The 17,228-nt window shown below is 41.2% G+C and overlaps 2 protein-coding genes across 2 annotated transcripts; one reads left to right on the forward strand and one right to left on the reverse strand.

Annotated features, from left to right (window-relative positions):
• Positions 1–669: 669 nt before the first annotated feature.
• LOC126793236 (trihelix transcription factor GT-3b-like) lies at positions 670–2,112 on the forward strand. Its single transcript, XM_050519698.1, has 2 exons — positions 670–1,077; positions 1,253–2,112. The coding sequence occupies exons 1-2, from the start codon at positions 811–813 to the stop codon at positions 1,826–1,828; spliced, it is 843 nt and encodes a 280-aa protein (XP_050375655.1). The 5' UTR covers positions 670–810; the 3' UTR covers positions 1,829–2,112.
• A 9,060-nt stretch (positions 2,113–11,172) lies between these two features.
• Positions 11,173–13,024, reverse strand: LOC126795575 (putative disease resistance protein At1g50180). The gene is given in 2 exon segments (XM_050522386.1): positions 11,173–12,198; positions 12,200–13,024. Coding segments are annotated over 2 exon segments (1,851 nt in total).
• Positions 13,025–17,228: the final 4,204 nt, after the last annotated feature.

Here is a 17,228-nt window from a genome sequence, read left to right on the forward strand (position 1 = left end):
AACTATAAATAAGATTTTACAAGATATCCGTTTTAAACTATTTTATTCAAATAAGTATTAATTCGAACAACCAATGGTAATTAATAATATACATCAACTCCAGTTAATTATTATTATAAGAGTCTAACAATGAAAAATCATTTTTAAGTATGTAAAAAATATTAGAAAAAATGAAAGATTATAATTGGGAGAAGAGGGAGGGAGATACGTATATGATGTTGATAATTAGGGGTTGAGAGGTAGAAGATGGTGGTGTCTTTGATGTCTTCACGTTAAGTCTAAATCTTGGTTGACAGGATTTGTAAACAACCTTATTTTAATTATTATTGAATGATAATTACAAAAAGAAAATAATTAAATGTTTTTATTATTATCGAATTTAACGTTTAAAATTGTCTGTTTATAAGAATACATATATGTAATATAATAATTAAAAATTAATGGAGGTTGGTGAGCAATTGTGAAGGTCTAAGTAGAATCTAGGCTTTTGAACTCTGCAAGTTCCAAACATACGGGTTTGACAGAATTTCTTATTCTACAAGTACTTTCTGTACAACCCGTTTAGTAGTGGACTACCGGCCCAAGCCCAAAGACAAGAAACCCGAACTATATGTTTTCACACTACAAACCAGAAAATAGAGCATTTCTCTGTATACAACTCCTCTGAAATTGAAGCCACCCTTCAGAATAGTCAGAACACAATCGAAAACCGGAGCTGATTGAAGCAACTCTCACCCCCAGAAACCAGATTCGAAAATCCCGAGGTTTCTTATTTTGGGAGCAAAAACGGCGTCGTTGGCGGAGGAAGAGATGTACGGCGGCGGAGGAGAAGAAGATGATCAGAGCATGGGATTTGAGACAATGAGGATGATGGTGACTAGTCCTACAGGGCAGTGGGGCCCGGAGGAGACGAGGGAGCTGATCGCGATCCGTGGGGAGCTGGAGAAGGACTCCTCTGTGGCCAAGCGCAGCAAGGCTCTGTGGGAAGCCGTCAGTTCTAGGATGAATGCCAGAGGCTTTAAACGAACTTCAGAACAGTGCAAGTGTAAGTGGAAGAACCTTTTGATTCGATACAAGGTAATGTGAGCTTGAAACCCTCTATGTTATGTTTTTCATTTCACTTCTTTCACCAACTGATCCTTATTCTTTAGTTTGGTTGCTAGGTTATCCTTAGTTTGATTACTAGGTTGTCAATGATTGAGTTTAGGAGATCATGGGATGTAGTTTGATTAGTGTAGTGATATTTATTCAGGGGAAGGGGACGTCTGATCCGGAGACGGGGAGGAAGTGTCCATTTTTTGAGGAATTGCAGGAGGTATTTACTGAGAGAGAAAGGAATATGCAGAGATTGCTGCTTGAATCCGAGGCTGGTGCTGCGCGTTTGAAGAAGAGGGTGAAGAAAGGGAGGTCAGGGCGATCCTCGGATGAGTTATCGGAGGACCCTGATGAGGATGAGGATAATAACAATGGAAATGTGAAGAAGAGGAAGGTTGAGAGAGTGGAAATGCCGAGAGTCGTGAATGGGAATGCAAGTTTTGGGAGTGGGAGTGGTGGTGTACCGGAAATGCTTAGGAAGTTTTTGAAGCAGCAGCAGAGGATGGAGATTGAGTGGAGAGAAATGATGGGGAGGCGGGCACAGGAGCGGCACTTGTTTGAGCAGGAATGGCGACAGAGAATGGTGAAGGTGGGGAGGGAGCGGTTAATGGTGGAGAAAGCTTGGAGGGAGAGGGAAGAACAAAGGAGGGTGAGAGAAGAGAGCAGAGCTGAGAGGAGGGATGCTCTCATGACTAGCATCTTGAATAAACTTATTGATCAAAGTAACTTCTGACTTTGTCAAGTAAATGCTTGATGTTTTGATTTTGTTTACAAGTTTGAGAGTCCTTTTATCATTCCCATGGACGTGAAGATTTTGCATAGTGCATAGTTCATAGTTCATACATGATTTGCAGCTCTAGGCAGTTAGTGTAGGGGCACTTTCTGTTTGCCTTGACAGCCTTGTCATGTAGTTTATATGTTCAGAAAATTGTGTGCAACTTCTCTTTTCCTTTCCTTATTTTTATATATCTAACAATGTAACCAGTGTTGCATTTCTCTTAATGCAAATGGAAATTGGATACTGAATTATAAGTACACATTCTAGATTCTGTTTCATATGTGGCAACAACCTTAATTTGCATCACTGCCTGCAAGAGAGGTGTTTCATTTCTGTGTTATGTAGTGTTCGTGTAGAGAGTTTTGTGCTCTTAATGCCTGATAACTTGATGTTTTAAATTGGTTATTGTTCTGTGCGCAGTAAGAAATTGTGAAAAATTTAGGGGTTTGGGGCCTAGTGCGGTGCCATCTTACCTCCCTAGCTCTTTTAAGAAACTCAATCAGACTACCTTCTCACTTTTTTGGTACAAAGGTTTATTTCGTTTAATTTCGACTACAAGTTTGATAGCCCTTTTTCAGCTGCGAATTTTCTTGATGTTCATGCTGAGCTAGTGCCACCAAAGATGTACAAGCACCATCAATCTTCATTAGAAAAATACAGTTTCCCTTCTCAACAATCACGTTGTACTTGACAACAGCAATCATGTCTGTTTCTTTTATCGTGGCAAGGGCGTAAGGCGGTGAGCAACGCCGATAATTCTGCTAAAACATCTTGCACTATACGTTCCGAATTTGGTTAGCACAAGGGTAATTGTAAGTTTGGAAATACGAATGATTTTATGTGTCGTCCTACGAACTTTACTTTTATACATTCATTCTTCACATTGGGAGCATTCGTCATTTCATTAATTCATATGCGATTGATTCGGTTGACAGTGTTCCAAAACCGTTGAATCTGCTGCAACATGCATGCTATATATGTTGGGATTGCATTACATACCGATTCTTAAACTGATACACCCCCTCCCCCTCCTCCTCCCTCATCAGTTTTGCATTGTTCTAATTAATTTACAGCATGTGTTTGTGTGCATAAATTGAACTTATGGTATATAAGACAATTTACACTGGGAGAAATAGAAAAAAGATATATAAAATTTAAACAAAGATTTAATCGACAGATACAACTACGTTGCGAAAATTAATGGGCTCACAACCATCTCATATGATTTTTCATACCGTAGTCATGTCTTTGCACTAATCTGATCGACTGTTCTTTTGTGAATGCGATCAGGCCTTCATGAGCACTTAGAGGCATCCCATACAACTCATTTGAACCAAATACATCTAATTCCTGAAGAGTTGTCAACGACTTGAGTCCTTTTGGAACCTTCTTCAATTCTGAGCAACCGGCTATCGTCAGCTGCCTGAGCTTCTGGAGTGCCTTTTCTTCCACCGTCCAAACCTCAAAATACTCCTCAATTAGGTGTAGGACTTGCAGTTGCGGAAACCCTTCCGATGAGCAAAGCAATTCACTGAAGGGGTAAGACCCATACCCCAACGAAAGCATCTCTAAGTTTGGCAACCTCTCTAATATATCTGATGCAGGAGCATTTATGGGGCAATATTAAGTTATTACTTAGCTATTTAATTATATATTTACAATCCTTAATATTTCATTATTTATGATTCTTAGAGAATACATTACAATTATGTAGGATTTATTTATAATTTCTTTCCATATTAGATTTAGTCTACTTATGCTCCAAGTATTGTAAACCCTATATATATGGGTATTGTAATCGTTGTAAGGGGGCTTATTGTTTATGAGATAAATCAGTTTATTTGTGGCATGGATTTGCCCTATTTTGGCATGGATTTGCCTTGTTACGTGAGTTTGCTGCTCCTTGTTTCTAGTGTCTTTTGAGTGTCTGTTTGAAGCCTGTTTTCGATACTTGATCCCCATTAGTTGGTATCAGAGCTCTGGGAAGAGCTTGGTGGATTCCATGTCTCCGATCGGGTTGCCAAGGGGAGGTTTTAGAATGGAGGGTCGTGACGTCAATAATGACATGGCTGAAATCAAAAGGATGTTTAAGCAACTTGAGGAACGTATCGATCGCATCGAAACTCGATGAAGGAGTCGTAGGAGTTCCGACGGGGAGAGAAACGTTACCACCTATCATCAACGTGTTGATCACATCGAAACTTTTTACCGAGATGGTGACGGTTTTGACAAGGAGATCTACGTTGGCCCTTTTCATCATTGTGCTCCGTTATGTGAGTCGGACGAGAGGGGAGAACCGGTTAGTTTCGACTATGCAGGTTCACAATCTATCTTTACTTTTCCAGTTAATCAAAATTTAGAAAAAAAAAATAGTTTCATGGATTTTGATGAACCACCAAAGTATGATGTTTATTCATATGAAGATTTAGAAGTTTGGGAGAATGGTGTTGTTGATCGAAATTTTGGCGAGCTTAGCAATGATATTCGCATGGGAAGCCAACTTGAAGAAGATGGAGTCGTAAGTTTCGATAAAACACCTATTTATGATAATTATTTTTGTGGGGCTAATTCTTGTGACAATTGTGGTGCGGGGAAAGAAAAGGTAAACAACAAAGTTGGAAAAACTGATGTCCAGAGCGCGTTGCCTTCAAACATAAATGTTGGAATTCGATAGGAGTATGGAACTGGAGAGGCAAGGAACGTTGTCATCACTGACCATGATTCCTTAAATTACATTATCATGCCAATTAGTTGTTTACTTGATGAAGACAAAGGGTCCGATAAGGAAGAATTAGCTGTACAATTTGTACCTCCAATAAATAATTGTATACCAAGTGACTCACTTTCAAGTTCGAGCATCGAAGATCCAACACCCTTCTCTGCAGATGTGGCCGCATATTCATATTCGATGAGGTTCGGCCAAGAAGTAGACTTTCTTGGTGTAGAAGGTTTCTTTTGGAAGGCGTCAATAAATCTCGTCAATTTTCTCAAGAAACGTGGGAAAGCCTTTGGATTTATGAATTCAATTTTGGAGAATAAATTGTCGAGGTCAAGGTATGGCAGGTATTCTAAATATTTATTTATATGGAACAGACAACTTCAATGGCAAGCTAAAGGATCGATCAAGATTTGGATGTCGTGGAAGATTTCATCAGGATTCTCTCTACTTCATGGCTCGAATTCGAGGGAGAATTCTTTCCAACCTGGAGAGTCTGATGCAGGAGCATTTATGGGGCAATATTAAGTTATTACTTAGCTATTTAATTATATATTTACAATCCTTAATATTTCATTATTTATGATTCTTAGAGAATATATTACAATTATGTAGGATTTATTTATAATTTCTTTCCATATTAGATTTAGTCTACTTATGTTCCAAGTATTGTAAACCCTATATATATAGGTATTGTAATCGTTGTAAGAGGGCTTATTGTTTATGAGATAAATCAGTTTATTTGTGGCATGGATTTGCCCTATTTTGGCATGGATTTGCCTTGTTACGTGAGTTTGCTGCTCCTTGTTTCTAGTGTCTTTTGAGTGTCTGTTTGAAGCCTGTTTTCGATACTTGATCCCCATTAATATCTATGGAATTTTCTGGGAGGTTGGATCTCATCAGAACTAGCTTCACGAGGTTTGGAGGGAATCCATTTGCATCAGGTAGCTTCTCTATCTTTCCACATAAACGAAGCTTCTGAAGATGGTCACATCGAGACAGTCCGTCAAGTGATGGAAATAATTCTCTCTCATCTTCAATATTGCTCAGCGACAACGATTGAAGGTGGCACAAGCTTTCTACGATAGTGATCACTTTGGTCACCCCTTCTCGTGATAGTGTTCTAATCTTCAGTCGTCGAAGATTTATCATTTTGGCCAAACCATCTTCTATCCATTTTCCACCCTCTATGCCCTTGAGAGTTTGTAAATGAGTCATGGTACCCAATGTCAAATCAATTGGATGCATCTCAGGTAAGAGTAAATGTCTCAGATTCTCTATCTTCAGCTCTTTGAACATCCATAAGAACCACAAAATTGTTAGCATGTGTAGAAATTGACAAATAATCTTTGGTTTCATACCTAATAATTGGTAGTCTAGAATCCTATAAACATTTTGTAATTATTCAGTTCAATATATAAGAGATTGTAGCTTATTCTACTTGGTATCAGAGCATTGCTCTGTTTTTTCTTCCTGGGTTTTTGGTTTTTACCTTTTGTTTTTGGGGAAGCTCGGCACCGTAACGTGAAGTGCTCCTCCGCTGCTCTGCTGCCGTGCTGCTCCACTACCGTACTCCTCCGCTGCCACGCTCCTCACCGAAACCCGACCGGACTTCCGGTCCTCAGCGCCTCCGACGTCGCCATCGTCTAGCGGTCCTCACTCAAAGCTCCGGCGTCCAGCGGCTCTCACTCCTTCCGGCGCTACATGCTGCTTGCTGCTCCGCCTCTTTCATCGCCACCGTGACCTCGTCGACATCGTACGCCTGACGCCGCTCTTTGGACCCCGGCGCCGCTCCCTCAGGCCAAGCCCGCCGCAACACGCGCGCCTCATTCCTTCTACCTTCAGCTTCGTTTTTGGATCTGCCCAGCAACTTCCGCAGCTGCCTTGGTTTTTGATCGAATTAACGACCTAGCTTCGTTTTTGTATTTGCCCGGTCCGACCCACCCGGCCCGCATTCAATTTCGACCCGGCCCTCATTCAATTTCGACTCGGCCCGTATTCGATTGCGACTCGACCCAGATTGCAACCCGACCCGGATTGCGACCCGACCCGGATTTCATATTCCTTTTCAATGGGTTCTGGAGACGAAGCTGATGTTCCGAAATTTGAGGTATCTGTCAAGAGTTCTGACAGTGGGTCCTTAGGGGGAACTAAACTCAATGGGACCAATTACTGCAAATGGAAGCGACTTATGACGGCTCATCTTCGAGGCATGCACAAGATGGGGCATGTAACCGGAATTACTAAGGCTCCCAATGCAGATGATATTATTGCCTACACTAAGTGGGACGCCGATGATGGCCTTGTGATGTCCGTCTTATGGAAAGCTATGAACGAAGAGATAATTGATTTGGTGGAGGCATGTGACACTGCGCAGGCAATATGACTGACACTTGAAGGCTTATATACTAATGACTCTGATTTCATACAGGTTCATGAGTTAATGTGCACCGCTTTGGCGATGCAACAAGATGGGCAACCGGTGGCGCAATATTTCACCAAACTAAGAAATATTTGGGCTGAGATTGATGCGAAACGTTCTTGCATGATCAAACATCACGAGGATATTATTTGGTACCAACGTGAGAAGGAACTTGAGCGAGTTCACCATTTCCTGAAAGGTCTTGATACTAAACATAACAATGCGAAAGGGGAATTGCTCCGCCAGACCAAGCCACCTAGCTTAATTACATCTTTCACATATATATGTAAGGATGAATCTCAGCAGAACAGCCTTCATCAGACACAAATTGAAGTTTACAGCCTTACTACTCGTGCTAGATCTTCAGCACCACCCCTTCAGCAGGCCACTTCATCTCCACTTCATCACCGAGGACCACCACCAGGCTTCGGGAATCAGCCTCGCCCTCCTTGCTCTTATTGCCAAGATACAAGCCATGCGCGTGCAACCTGTTGGAAGTTGTATCCACACCTTAGGACCCAAAGGCCTAATTATCGTCCTAAAGAAAAAGCAGCTATTCAACTGGTCCAGGAACCAGATATTTATGGTGTGGTTGGACACGATCATCATACAATAGGAGGCGTAACACCCACATCATCAATAGCTGGTCGTGGTAAGATTGGTATGGCTTTACATATTTCTCACTTTGGTGGTTTTGATACATGGATTATTGGTTCTGGTGTGTCCGAGCATATGACTTATGACAAATTTTATTTTACTATATTATCTCCTCCACTAGTACCATATGTTACTAATGCTAATGGTGAGGCATTCCCCGTATTAGGGAAAGGGTCAGTTCGTATTACTCCCACAATAGAGCTTCACAATGTGTTATATATACCTGCTTTATCTCATCATTTGATATCGGTCCCACAATTAGACACTGAAGCTAAGTGCTCTGTGACATTTTTTCCCATGTATGTGATATTTCAGGATCTTCTCACCGGGGAGTTAATTGGTCGGGGGTATCAACAGGGTAGGTTGTTTCATCTGGATCAGACATATGCGAGAGAGAAACCAAGGGCACAGTCCCGGATCGCTTTACTCTCCACTTCTGATAAGCTAAGTGAAGTTTGGTTATGCCATCGTCGCTTGGGGCATCCTTCATTTAGTGTTATGAAAACATCCATGCCTACTTTGTTTATTGGTGTGGATGAGTCAGTTTTTCGTTGTGAAACATGTGTTTTAGGCAAGAGTCATCGGTCTACTTATTCCCCTAGTACTTCTAATAAAAGTATCCTTCCTTTGAATTAATTCATTCTGATGTTTGGGGACCCTCCAAAGAGTCTATTGTTTCGGGAATGCGGTATTATGCGTCATTTATTGATGATTACACATGTCTTTCATGGATTGTCTTTCTGAAAACCAAAAATGAGGTTTTTCCGGCTTTTCAAGCCTTATATACCACTGTCCAAACACAATATAATGCCACAATAAAAAATTTTCGTTATGATAATGGGGGGGGGGGGGAATATGTGAATCGTGTCTTTCAGGAGTTCTTTAACGCACATGGCATTGTTCATCAAACAACATGTCCTTACACACCTGAGCAGAATGGAGTTTCCGAAAGAAAAAAATCGTCATTTACTTGAAATGGCTCGATGTATTCTCTTTAGTGCCCATATGCCTAAATACCTTTGGGGTGATGCTGTCATAACTTCTGCTCCCCTCATTAATCGTCTTCCATCTCGTGTCCTTAAAGGCAAAGTTCCATATGAGGTGCTTGCATCCCATGTTTCCTTACCATCTTTTCATAATTTTCCCGCCCGTGTTTTTGGTTGTGTTGCTTTTGTCCATCTTCCAAAACATCAGAGGTCTAAGTTGGATGCCCGAGCGGTTAAATGTGTGTTTGTTGGATACAGAGGGCATCAGAAAGGGTACAGGTGCTATCATCCACCTACCAGAAAGTATTATGTCACTATGGATGTTACTTTCTTTGAGGACATGAGCTATTTCACGTCTTCTGATACTGCCCTTCAGGGGGAGATTTCATATTTTGAAGAGCTGTATCATGGAAATGGGGAGACAAGTCAGCCAGGAGATATGGTGACAAGTTCGGTTGAGATTACTGATGACTCTGGTATAGTCACTCCAGAGATTCAGGTACCAGAAGCTAAGAGTACAACTGCCCCTCCTGCCTCTCCTACTGTTGTTTATACCCCTGACCAACGTTCCCCTAGTACAGAAGATCACTCATCTGAGGTTAGTCATTTCATTGGGGCTAATACTAGTGAAGCTAATAGTAGACAATATGTCTTGCCAAATAGGTATACTCGAGGTCAGCCAACAAAAAAATATGAACCTACCCTTCAGGCTAAAGCTAAGTATCATGTGGCAAATTTTATGTCTACCAAAAGAGTGTCTAAGTCATATGAATCATTTTGTGAATCAAATTTCTGATGTATCAATACCTAATAAACTGCAGGATGCATTGGGAGATCCAAAATAGAGGAAAGCGATGGAAGAAGAGATGGAAGCATTATAGAAGAACAATACTTGGGAGCTTGTATCTCCACCACATGGCAAGAAGGCAGTGGGATGTCGTTGGGTGTTTACAGTGAAGCATAATCCAGATTGGTCAGTAAGCCGGTATAAAGCACGCCTAGTAGCAAAAGGGTTCACCCAAACATATGACATAGACTATGATGAGACATTTGCACCTGTTGCAAAGATGAACACTATTCGGGTATTGCTCTCTTTTACTGCTACTTTAAACTGGTCACTTAGACAGTTTGATGTTAAGAATGCATTCCTTCATGGAGAACTTATAGAGGAAGTGTATATGGATCTTCCTCCTGGATATATGGCAGCTTCTCCAGATAACTTTGTATGCAGATTAAGAAAGTCTTTGTATGATCTTAAACAGTCTCCTCGTGCTTGGTTTGGAAGATTTTCACAATTCATGAGGAAAATTAGCTACAAGAAGAGTAATTCAGACCACACATTATTTCTCAGACACCAACAAGAGAAGGTAACAGCCCTAATTATATATGTTGACGATATGGTAGTAACTGATAATGATACTATTAAGATGGATAGATTACAGAAGCAGCTAGCCACAGAGTTTGAGATGAAGGACTTAGGTACACTCAAGTACTTCTTAGGCATTGAGGTAGCCCGGGGAAGTGATGGTATCTATCTATGTCAGAGAAAGTACATCCTTGATCTACTAACAGATACAAGTATGTTGGATTGCACTCCAATTGATACTCCTATTGAGCAGAACCATCGGTTGGCAGAGTACCCAGATCAAGTGCCTACTGACAAGACTCGTTATCAGAGGATAGTTGGACGTCTGATTTATTTATCACATACCAGACCAGATCTTGCGTATGTAGTAAGTGTAGTGATCCAGTTCATGCATAATCCTAGTATGGATCACATGGATGCTGTTGTGAGGATTTTGAGGTACTTGAAGTCAGCTCCATGGAGAGGAGTGATGTTTTCTAATCACAACAATATCATTGAGGTTTGTGGTTTCACAGATGCAGACTGAGCTGGAAATATTACAGATCAGAGATCCACATCAGGGTATTTTACCTTTGTTGGGGGTAATCTTGTTACTTGGAAGAGTAAGAAACAAAAGGTAGTAGCTCGATCTAGTGCTGAAGCAGAATACAGAGGTATGGCTCAGGGAGTGTGCGAGTTGTTATGGCTTAGAAATTTGCTACAAGATTTGGGTGTTAAGCCTAAGTGTGCTATGCAGCTGTACTGTGACAACAAGGCAGCTATTGATATTTCAAAGAATCCTATACAACATGATCGTACAAAGCATGTGGAGGTTGATCGTCACTTTATAAAGGAGAAGCTAGATGCTGAGACCATTATCTTTCCTTTTGTTCATTCGGAAGATCAACTTGCAGATATACTCACAAAAAGAGTGTCTAAGAAGGCTTTTTATGACTCACCTAGCAAGCTGGGCATGGTCGATGTGTATGCACCAACTTGAGGGGGAGTGTTAGCATGAGTCAACATACACCAACCAAATCTCACCAACCAAATCTCTAGCCGTAGAAATTGACAAACAATCTTTGGTTTCATACCTAATAATTGGTAGTCTAGAATTCTATATATACCTTGTAATTATTCAGTTCAATATATAAGAGATTGTAGCTTATTCTACTAAAATCTCATATCAAGTGTTTGTAGGTTCTTCAAGGATGACAAACTTGTACGATAAGTTACATGTCTAACTCCCAGAAACCTCAACTGAATTAATGAGTGTCCAAAAACTACACTATGATCCGTGCGATCACGCTTCCCACGACTCTTGCAATATAATTCTAAGATTCTTAGTAGTTTGAAATTCTTGCAAGTAAAGTCTATGTTTTCATCAACCTCGACGGGAATATGGAGGGAGCGTAAATGGGTATATGAGTTTAGAAATGCGTACTCATCAAGTGTAGCGTGGATGGCAAGCCTTGGAGATTTGGTCAAGTGGTGAGATGCTGCTAACACATGTTCTTTCCCCGTATATACTTCAAGAAAATTTTCCTCCCTCCCCTTTGTGAGAGAGAACCCTCTCAGAACATCATGGATGCGAATGGTTTTAACGCTGCCAAGATATGTTAGCGTTCCCACCTGGATCATGCACCTATCTAGTAACTGATTAAAGCAATTTTCAGCCACCCCTTCTTCGATTTCTTCTCCTTGTTGTGGTAGGAATCCTTCTGCAACCCACAATCGAATCAGATACTTTTTCTCTATGAGGGAATCTTCGAGAAATATACCCAAATGGAGAAAACATGATTTTAAATGGACAGGCAAGTCGATGTAGCTTAGGGCTAAGATTGCAGAGATTTGATCTTGAGCAGTGATCAGATGCCAAAGGATGTTTTGAAGCACGCGCTCCCATTCCACTGTGGTTCTCGATTTCGTGGACAGTAATCCTCCAAGCACAACTACTGCCAAAGGCAGACCACCGCATTTAGCCACCATCTCTCTTCCAAGTTTCTGCAAGTTAGAGGGGATATCATCCAGTCCTGGGAGTGCTTTATTGAGGAACAGTTCTAAGCTCTCATTTTCTGTTAACTTCCGCGGCTGGTGCGGACTGCTTCTTGGATCTGCATATACAGCAACATCCTTAAGGCGAGTGGTGAGCCTCACCTTACTTCCCATCTCCCGACCAGGAAATAGCTTTAAGACCATCCCAACCCTCCTTCCATATATCATCAAGAACCACCAGATACCTCTTTTCTTTCAGGAATTTGTGCAGCATTTCTACCAGTCTCCTCTTCTAGGTTCCAGGGCATCTCGATCGTGAGGACAACCAACATCTTTAATGATTTCTCTGAAGGATCTCTTTCCTATTGAACTCTTGGGTAACATAGACAAAGGATCTACAATGAAACTGGTTCGCAAGATCATGGTGATTGTACAATTTCTTTGCAAGAGTGGTCTTGCCCAAACCTCCCATGCCCACAATAGAAATTACAGATCGGCTTCTTTCCATAGTACACAGTTGTGATATCAGTGCCATGGTGTCCTCGACAAGGTCAACCAACTCATCTTCCTGCATGTTCGGTGACGGTTGTCTCCACCATCGCAACCTTTCATTTGTTAAGTTCACTGCTTCACCTCCTTGATTGTTGATGCTAGTTATCCCGAAACTTTCCTTTTGTTTGGAGATGTTGTCCATCCTGGCCTGAATCTTTTCAATCTTTCTTCGGATTTTGCGAAGATGAATTGGCTTCAGGACTTTTCTACATGAACCTTGTGCTGCTGCCTCGCTGATGTAAGTCTCTATCAACACTTCAGCATCAGATGCTACTTCTCTTATCTGTGACATCCAAGCCTTAAACCTTTCTGATCTATTTCGCACAGCATCAGCATCCTGGAGGAAGCCTTGCATCCAACTCAGTGTGTCTCTAAGATGCTGAACCTTCTCACGCACACCTTTCAGCAGAACTGCTTCTTCAACCAACCAACTAGTGAGCATTTTCACAGCAACTGAAACAGCTGCATATTCCGCCATCTCTCGCCTTTTCCTTTCTGATTTTTTCTCACTTTGTGGAACTTTTTTTTAAGGTACAGTAGCTATTCACATACCTTAAAGTTCTATTGCGGAAGGCTTGCCGAAGATATACGTTCAAATTTGATCTAGTTATAACATCCACGAGTTGCTACGGACTTTCTTAGAAACTCTGCAATTTTGTTTGGATCGATTGCAACAGCGAAAGTGACTACTCCTCAGAATATACAACTCTCAACTTGGTGAATCTCACGGAGATAAGGTAATCTACTCCACCGCGACAGCTTCTTCTCCAGTTTAATGGTTATCCTAGCGTTAACTTTTGGCAAGTCAGCTGGATCGTTGTCCGGGCGCTATCACAATAATTCAGCAGACTTGTACTACTTAAAATTGACTTGGTCTTGTAATAACCCTCGTTTTCAAACATTATTTGAATTGAATTAAATTCTATAAAGTTGTGAAGTTTGATTTAAACCGAATATGATTGCTTGCAAACGTTACGAAACGGGAACGGAAACGTTCCGAGAACGTTTAATAAGAAAACGTTACGTTTCCGAACGAATTTATCGACTTTTATTTCGTCGCTCGGTTGTGAAAACTTTCTTCACGGAAGTTGTAGAGCTCGTCGATACGAGTTCGTGGATATGTGACGCGTCCTAATCGGACGACGTACGTAAAAGTTATTAACGACGGAAGTTGGTTTCCGATTTTGGGAGGGGGTATATAAGTAATTGGTTGCAACTAGGGTTCCCATATTTGGAAACCCTTCACCCTCTCAACCCGCCGCTCTCTTCTCTCTCACTCCCTCACTCTCTCGACTTTCTCTTCCTCTCCCTCACTCGGTTCTCTCTCCCCTCACCGATCAATCTCACCTCTCCCTCTCGAACCCGAGTTCCTTCCTTCCCTCTTCTCTTCTCTCTCTCTCGAGGTCCTCTCTCTTCCTCACGAACCCGAGTTCCTCCCTCTCGCCTCTCCCCCGATCCCACGCGACAGATTGAAGCTTGGGGACCTCACCGCCGGCAGCTACGACCTCACCACCACGACGTGACCACCCCACGAGCACGACGCATCACCGGCGACGCTGCGAAGCTCGGCGTGACTCTCGGACGCAAAACGCAGGCGGTCCGAATCTACCAAGGAACTTCAACGATTTCAATTCGTGATTTAGGTAAGGGTTTTGGTTAGATCGATTGTTGGATTGTTGTTGTTGTATTTATGAATGATTTGGGGAAGTTTGAAGTAGATCGGAGAGGGGGAGCGGAGGAGAAGAAGGAGGAGATACCGCCGCCTAGAGGCGGCGCGTGAGAAGGCTAGGGATAGCCTAGGAGTCGGCGGAGGCCGTAGGAGGATAGAGGTGGAGGAGGGGGAGAGTTTAGGCACGGCGGTGGCGTCACACGCTCCGTGGTTAGCCTCGGCGCGTGGAACCCACGCGCAGCCGGCCGGAGGTGGCGCGTGTGCCACACGCGCCGCCGTGTGAGGCGGTGTAAATAGTTTTGACTGAAAGGGGTATTTTGGTAATTTACTGTGTAACGGTAAATGTAAATGTAAATTTTAATTACTACGGTAAATGTAATTAATTTTTACCTTCGGTAAATGTAATTATAAATTACTTTCAGTAAATGTAAAAAGTAATTTGTAAAAGGGTAATTTAGTAAATTTTATTTACTGAGTTGTATTTACATTTAAATCGTACGTATACGTACAAAAATACGTAATAATATTTATACGTACAGAAATACGTATTAATATTTATACGTACAGAAATACGTATTAATATTTATACGTACAGAAATACGTATTATTATTTATACGTACAGAAATACGTATTATTATTTATACATACAGAAATACGTATTAATATTTATACGTACAGAAATACGTATATAGTATTTATACGTACAGAAATACGTATTAATATTTATACGTACAGAAATACGTATATAATATTTATACGTACAGAAATACGTATTAATCGTATATTTGCACAGTAACCGTGAATAGTGAACAGTGAACAGTAACTTCGTATAAATCAAAATTGCTGAACAGTAGCTGTTTATTACTGTTTTGGCATTTAAAGGTTTACGAAACGATTCTGAATGCTTGTCTTATCTCTTTAAGGTGATCGCTAAATCGAGGAAAGGGATTATTATCGGAAATTGAGGAATTACGCTCAAGTCAATAAGGTGAGTAAAATCTCACTGAATTTACGAATCTACCCTCGTGGTGATTCAACATTTTGCAAGTGTGTTTATCAAATGAATTATAACATGTATATAATTTAGTGGACTACATATATATAGTATAATGGTAATAGGTACATAATATATATATAGTTCATTAAACTACGTACTGTTAGTAATTCATTAAAAATAGTCATTTCGATGACGGAAGTGAGAAATGAGCATGTGTAGTGAAATATGACATGTATAAGATATAGTGGATTATATATATATTGTATAAATGGTAAATAAGTACGAATATATATAGTTTGCTATATAATATACTGTTATGATTTTATTGTGATTATATTGAGCATGTGATTTGAATTGTACAATATGATGTGGGATTATTGTACGTGATTTTTAACATTGAGATTGTTAAAATGTGAATTGTCTTCGGACCTGAATTTTTGGTACAATATGATGTGAGATTATTGTACGTGTTTGGCAAGTCGAAACCTAGCCTTTGGCCGGGCGAAAGTTACGATACAGTTAGAGCTATAGTCTGTCTGCCTTAGTACTGCATGTGAGGTAACGGGTGGTTATTTGCTCATGGGTACTCGGTGTATTTGGATGTTGGGTAGCGGGTGGCTATCCAATATCAACGGTGTATTACGAGAGGGGTAACAGATGTGTACCAGCGTTCTTGGTACCCGTATTATAAATGCATTGGGTAACCAGAAGGGTTACTTAATTTCCTCATGAGCTTTTTATTTCATATTTCTTGGGTCAACCAGATGGGCTGATCATTGGCTCATGGGGGCATTTATATTTGTTGTTTGTGATCTTTCGTATATTTTGATATGCGAACTGTATTGTGATTTTACTCATACGAGCTATAAGCTTACCGGGTTTGTGTTTACAATCCCGGTGCACCAATTCGATGGTGTAGGGGATCATTCTGCAGGTGCTGATTAGTGGGAGTTGAGTGACGACTACAGAGGCTTGAAGTCGTTCTTATCCTACTTGTGGTGAGGTTTTAGCGTGGGTTTGTGTGTGAGATGTTGTGTAATTTCATTTGTGAGATTTGTGAGTGATTTGTGAGGATTATTACACTTCCATTTTATGTATGGATTATAAATTTGGTTTGTAATAATTGGTTGACTGAGTTGTATTGAGAACTCAGAATTGATCCGCTGTTACACTTTAATGATTTCGAGTTATTTGAGATTATTCGGTGTTTAACGACTTTAGAATTTTGAGTTTTAAAGCTCGATATTTTGGGGTCGTTACAGTTGGTATCAGAGCCTAAGTGCGTATTTGGCGATTATCAATATTATCCGGGAGCGATGATCCGACTGCAGGCGGGCCCCCATCACATGCTCATCGGTATTGATATGTCGTCGGGTACGCGAGAGTGTTTTAGGAGCCATACCTAATGGTTTGGTCCTCCGAGAAGTATCGTGATGATACTTCGATGATTCATCATATCCTGAAATTTCATGTTAATACCTATTGAGTCTGTTTTAGTTGAATTCGAGATTTCACAAGTATTGACTAAGTGTTTCGTTGTTTGAAGGTGATGAACGCTGATAAGGGTCGAGGACAGGGCCGAGGACGGGCGAGAGGACGTGGTCGAGGTAGGACCGCGGGCCGAGTCCGCAACGTGGAGAACCTTCATGAGGAGGCTGCTCCACAGGTAGAGCGGGTAGGCCGAGGTCGAGGTAGGGCCACAGGTCGAGTCCGCAACGTGGAGAACCTCTATGAGGAGGCTGCTCCGCAGGAGGAGCAGGATGAGCCAGCTCCTGCGGTTAGAGATGACGGTCGAGTGTTGAAGCTGATCAAGGATATTAGTGCACTGTCAGCTCCGATATTTCATGGGGGACTAGATCACATGGTAGCTGACCATTGGATCGAGGGTATGGAGGCTTATTTTGAGTTGATGGAGTGCACAGAGATTGAGAAGAGAAAGATAGCTACATTCTTTCTCAAGGGTGATGCTCTAGATTGGTGGAAGAGCATGAGACAGACTGTGGATGTGTCTACAT

Source organism: Argentina anserina, chromosome 5 (genome assembly GCF_933775445.1).
Source record: "Argentina anserina chromosome 5, drPotAnse1.1, whole genome shotgun sequence".
In the NCBI taxonomy this organism is placed as follows: domain Eukaryota; kingdom Viridiplantae; phylum Streptophyta; class Magnoliopsida; order Rosales; family Rosaceae; genus Argentina; species Argentina anserina.

Excerpts from the sequence above, each read along its gene's own strand:
- LOC126793236 (XM_050519698.1), top strand. The coding sequence starts at position 811 with ATGTACGGCGGCGGAGGAGAAGAAGATGATCAGAGCATGGGATTTGAG. Across the intron at positions 1,078-1,252 it reads ACCTTTTGATTCGATACAAG|GGGAAGGGGACGTCTGATCC; the intron begins GTAATGTGAGCT and ends ATATTTATTCAG.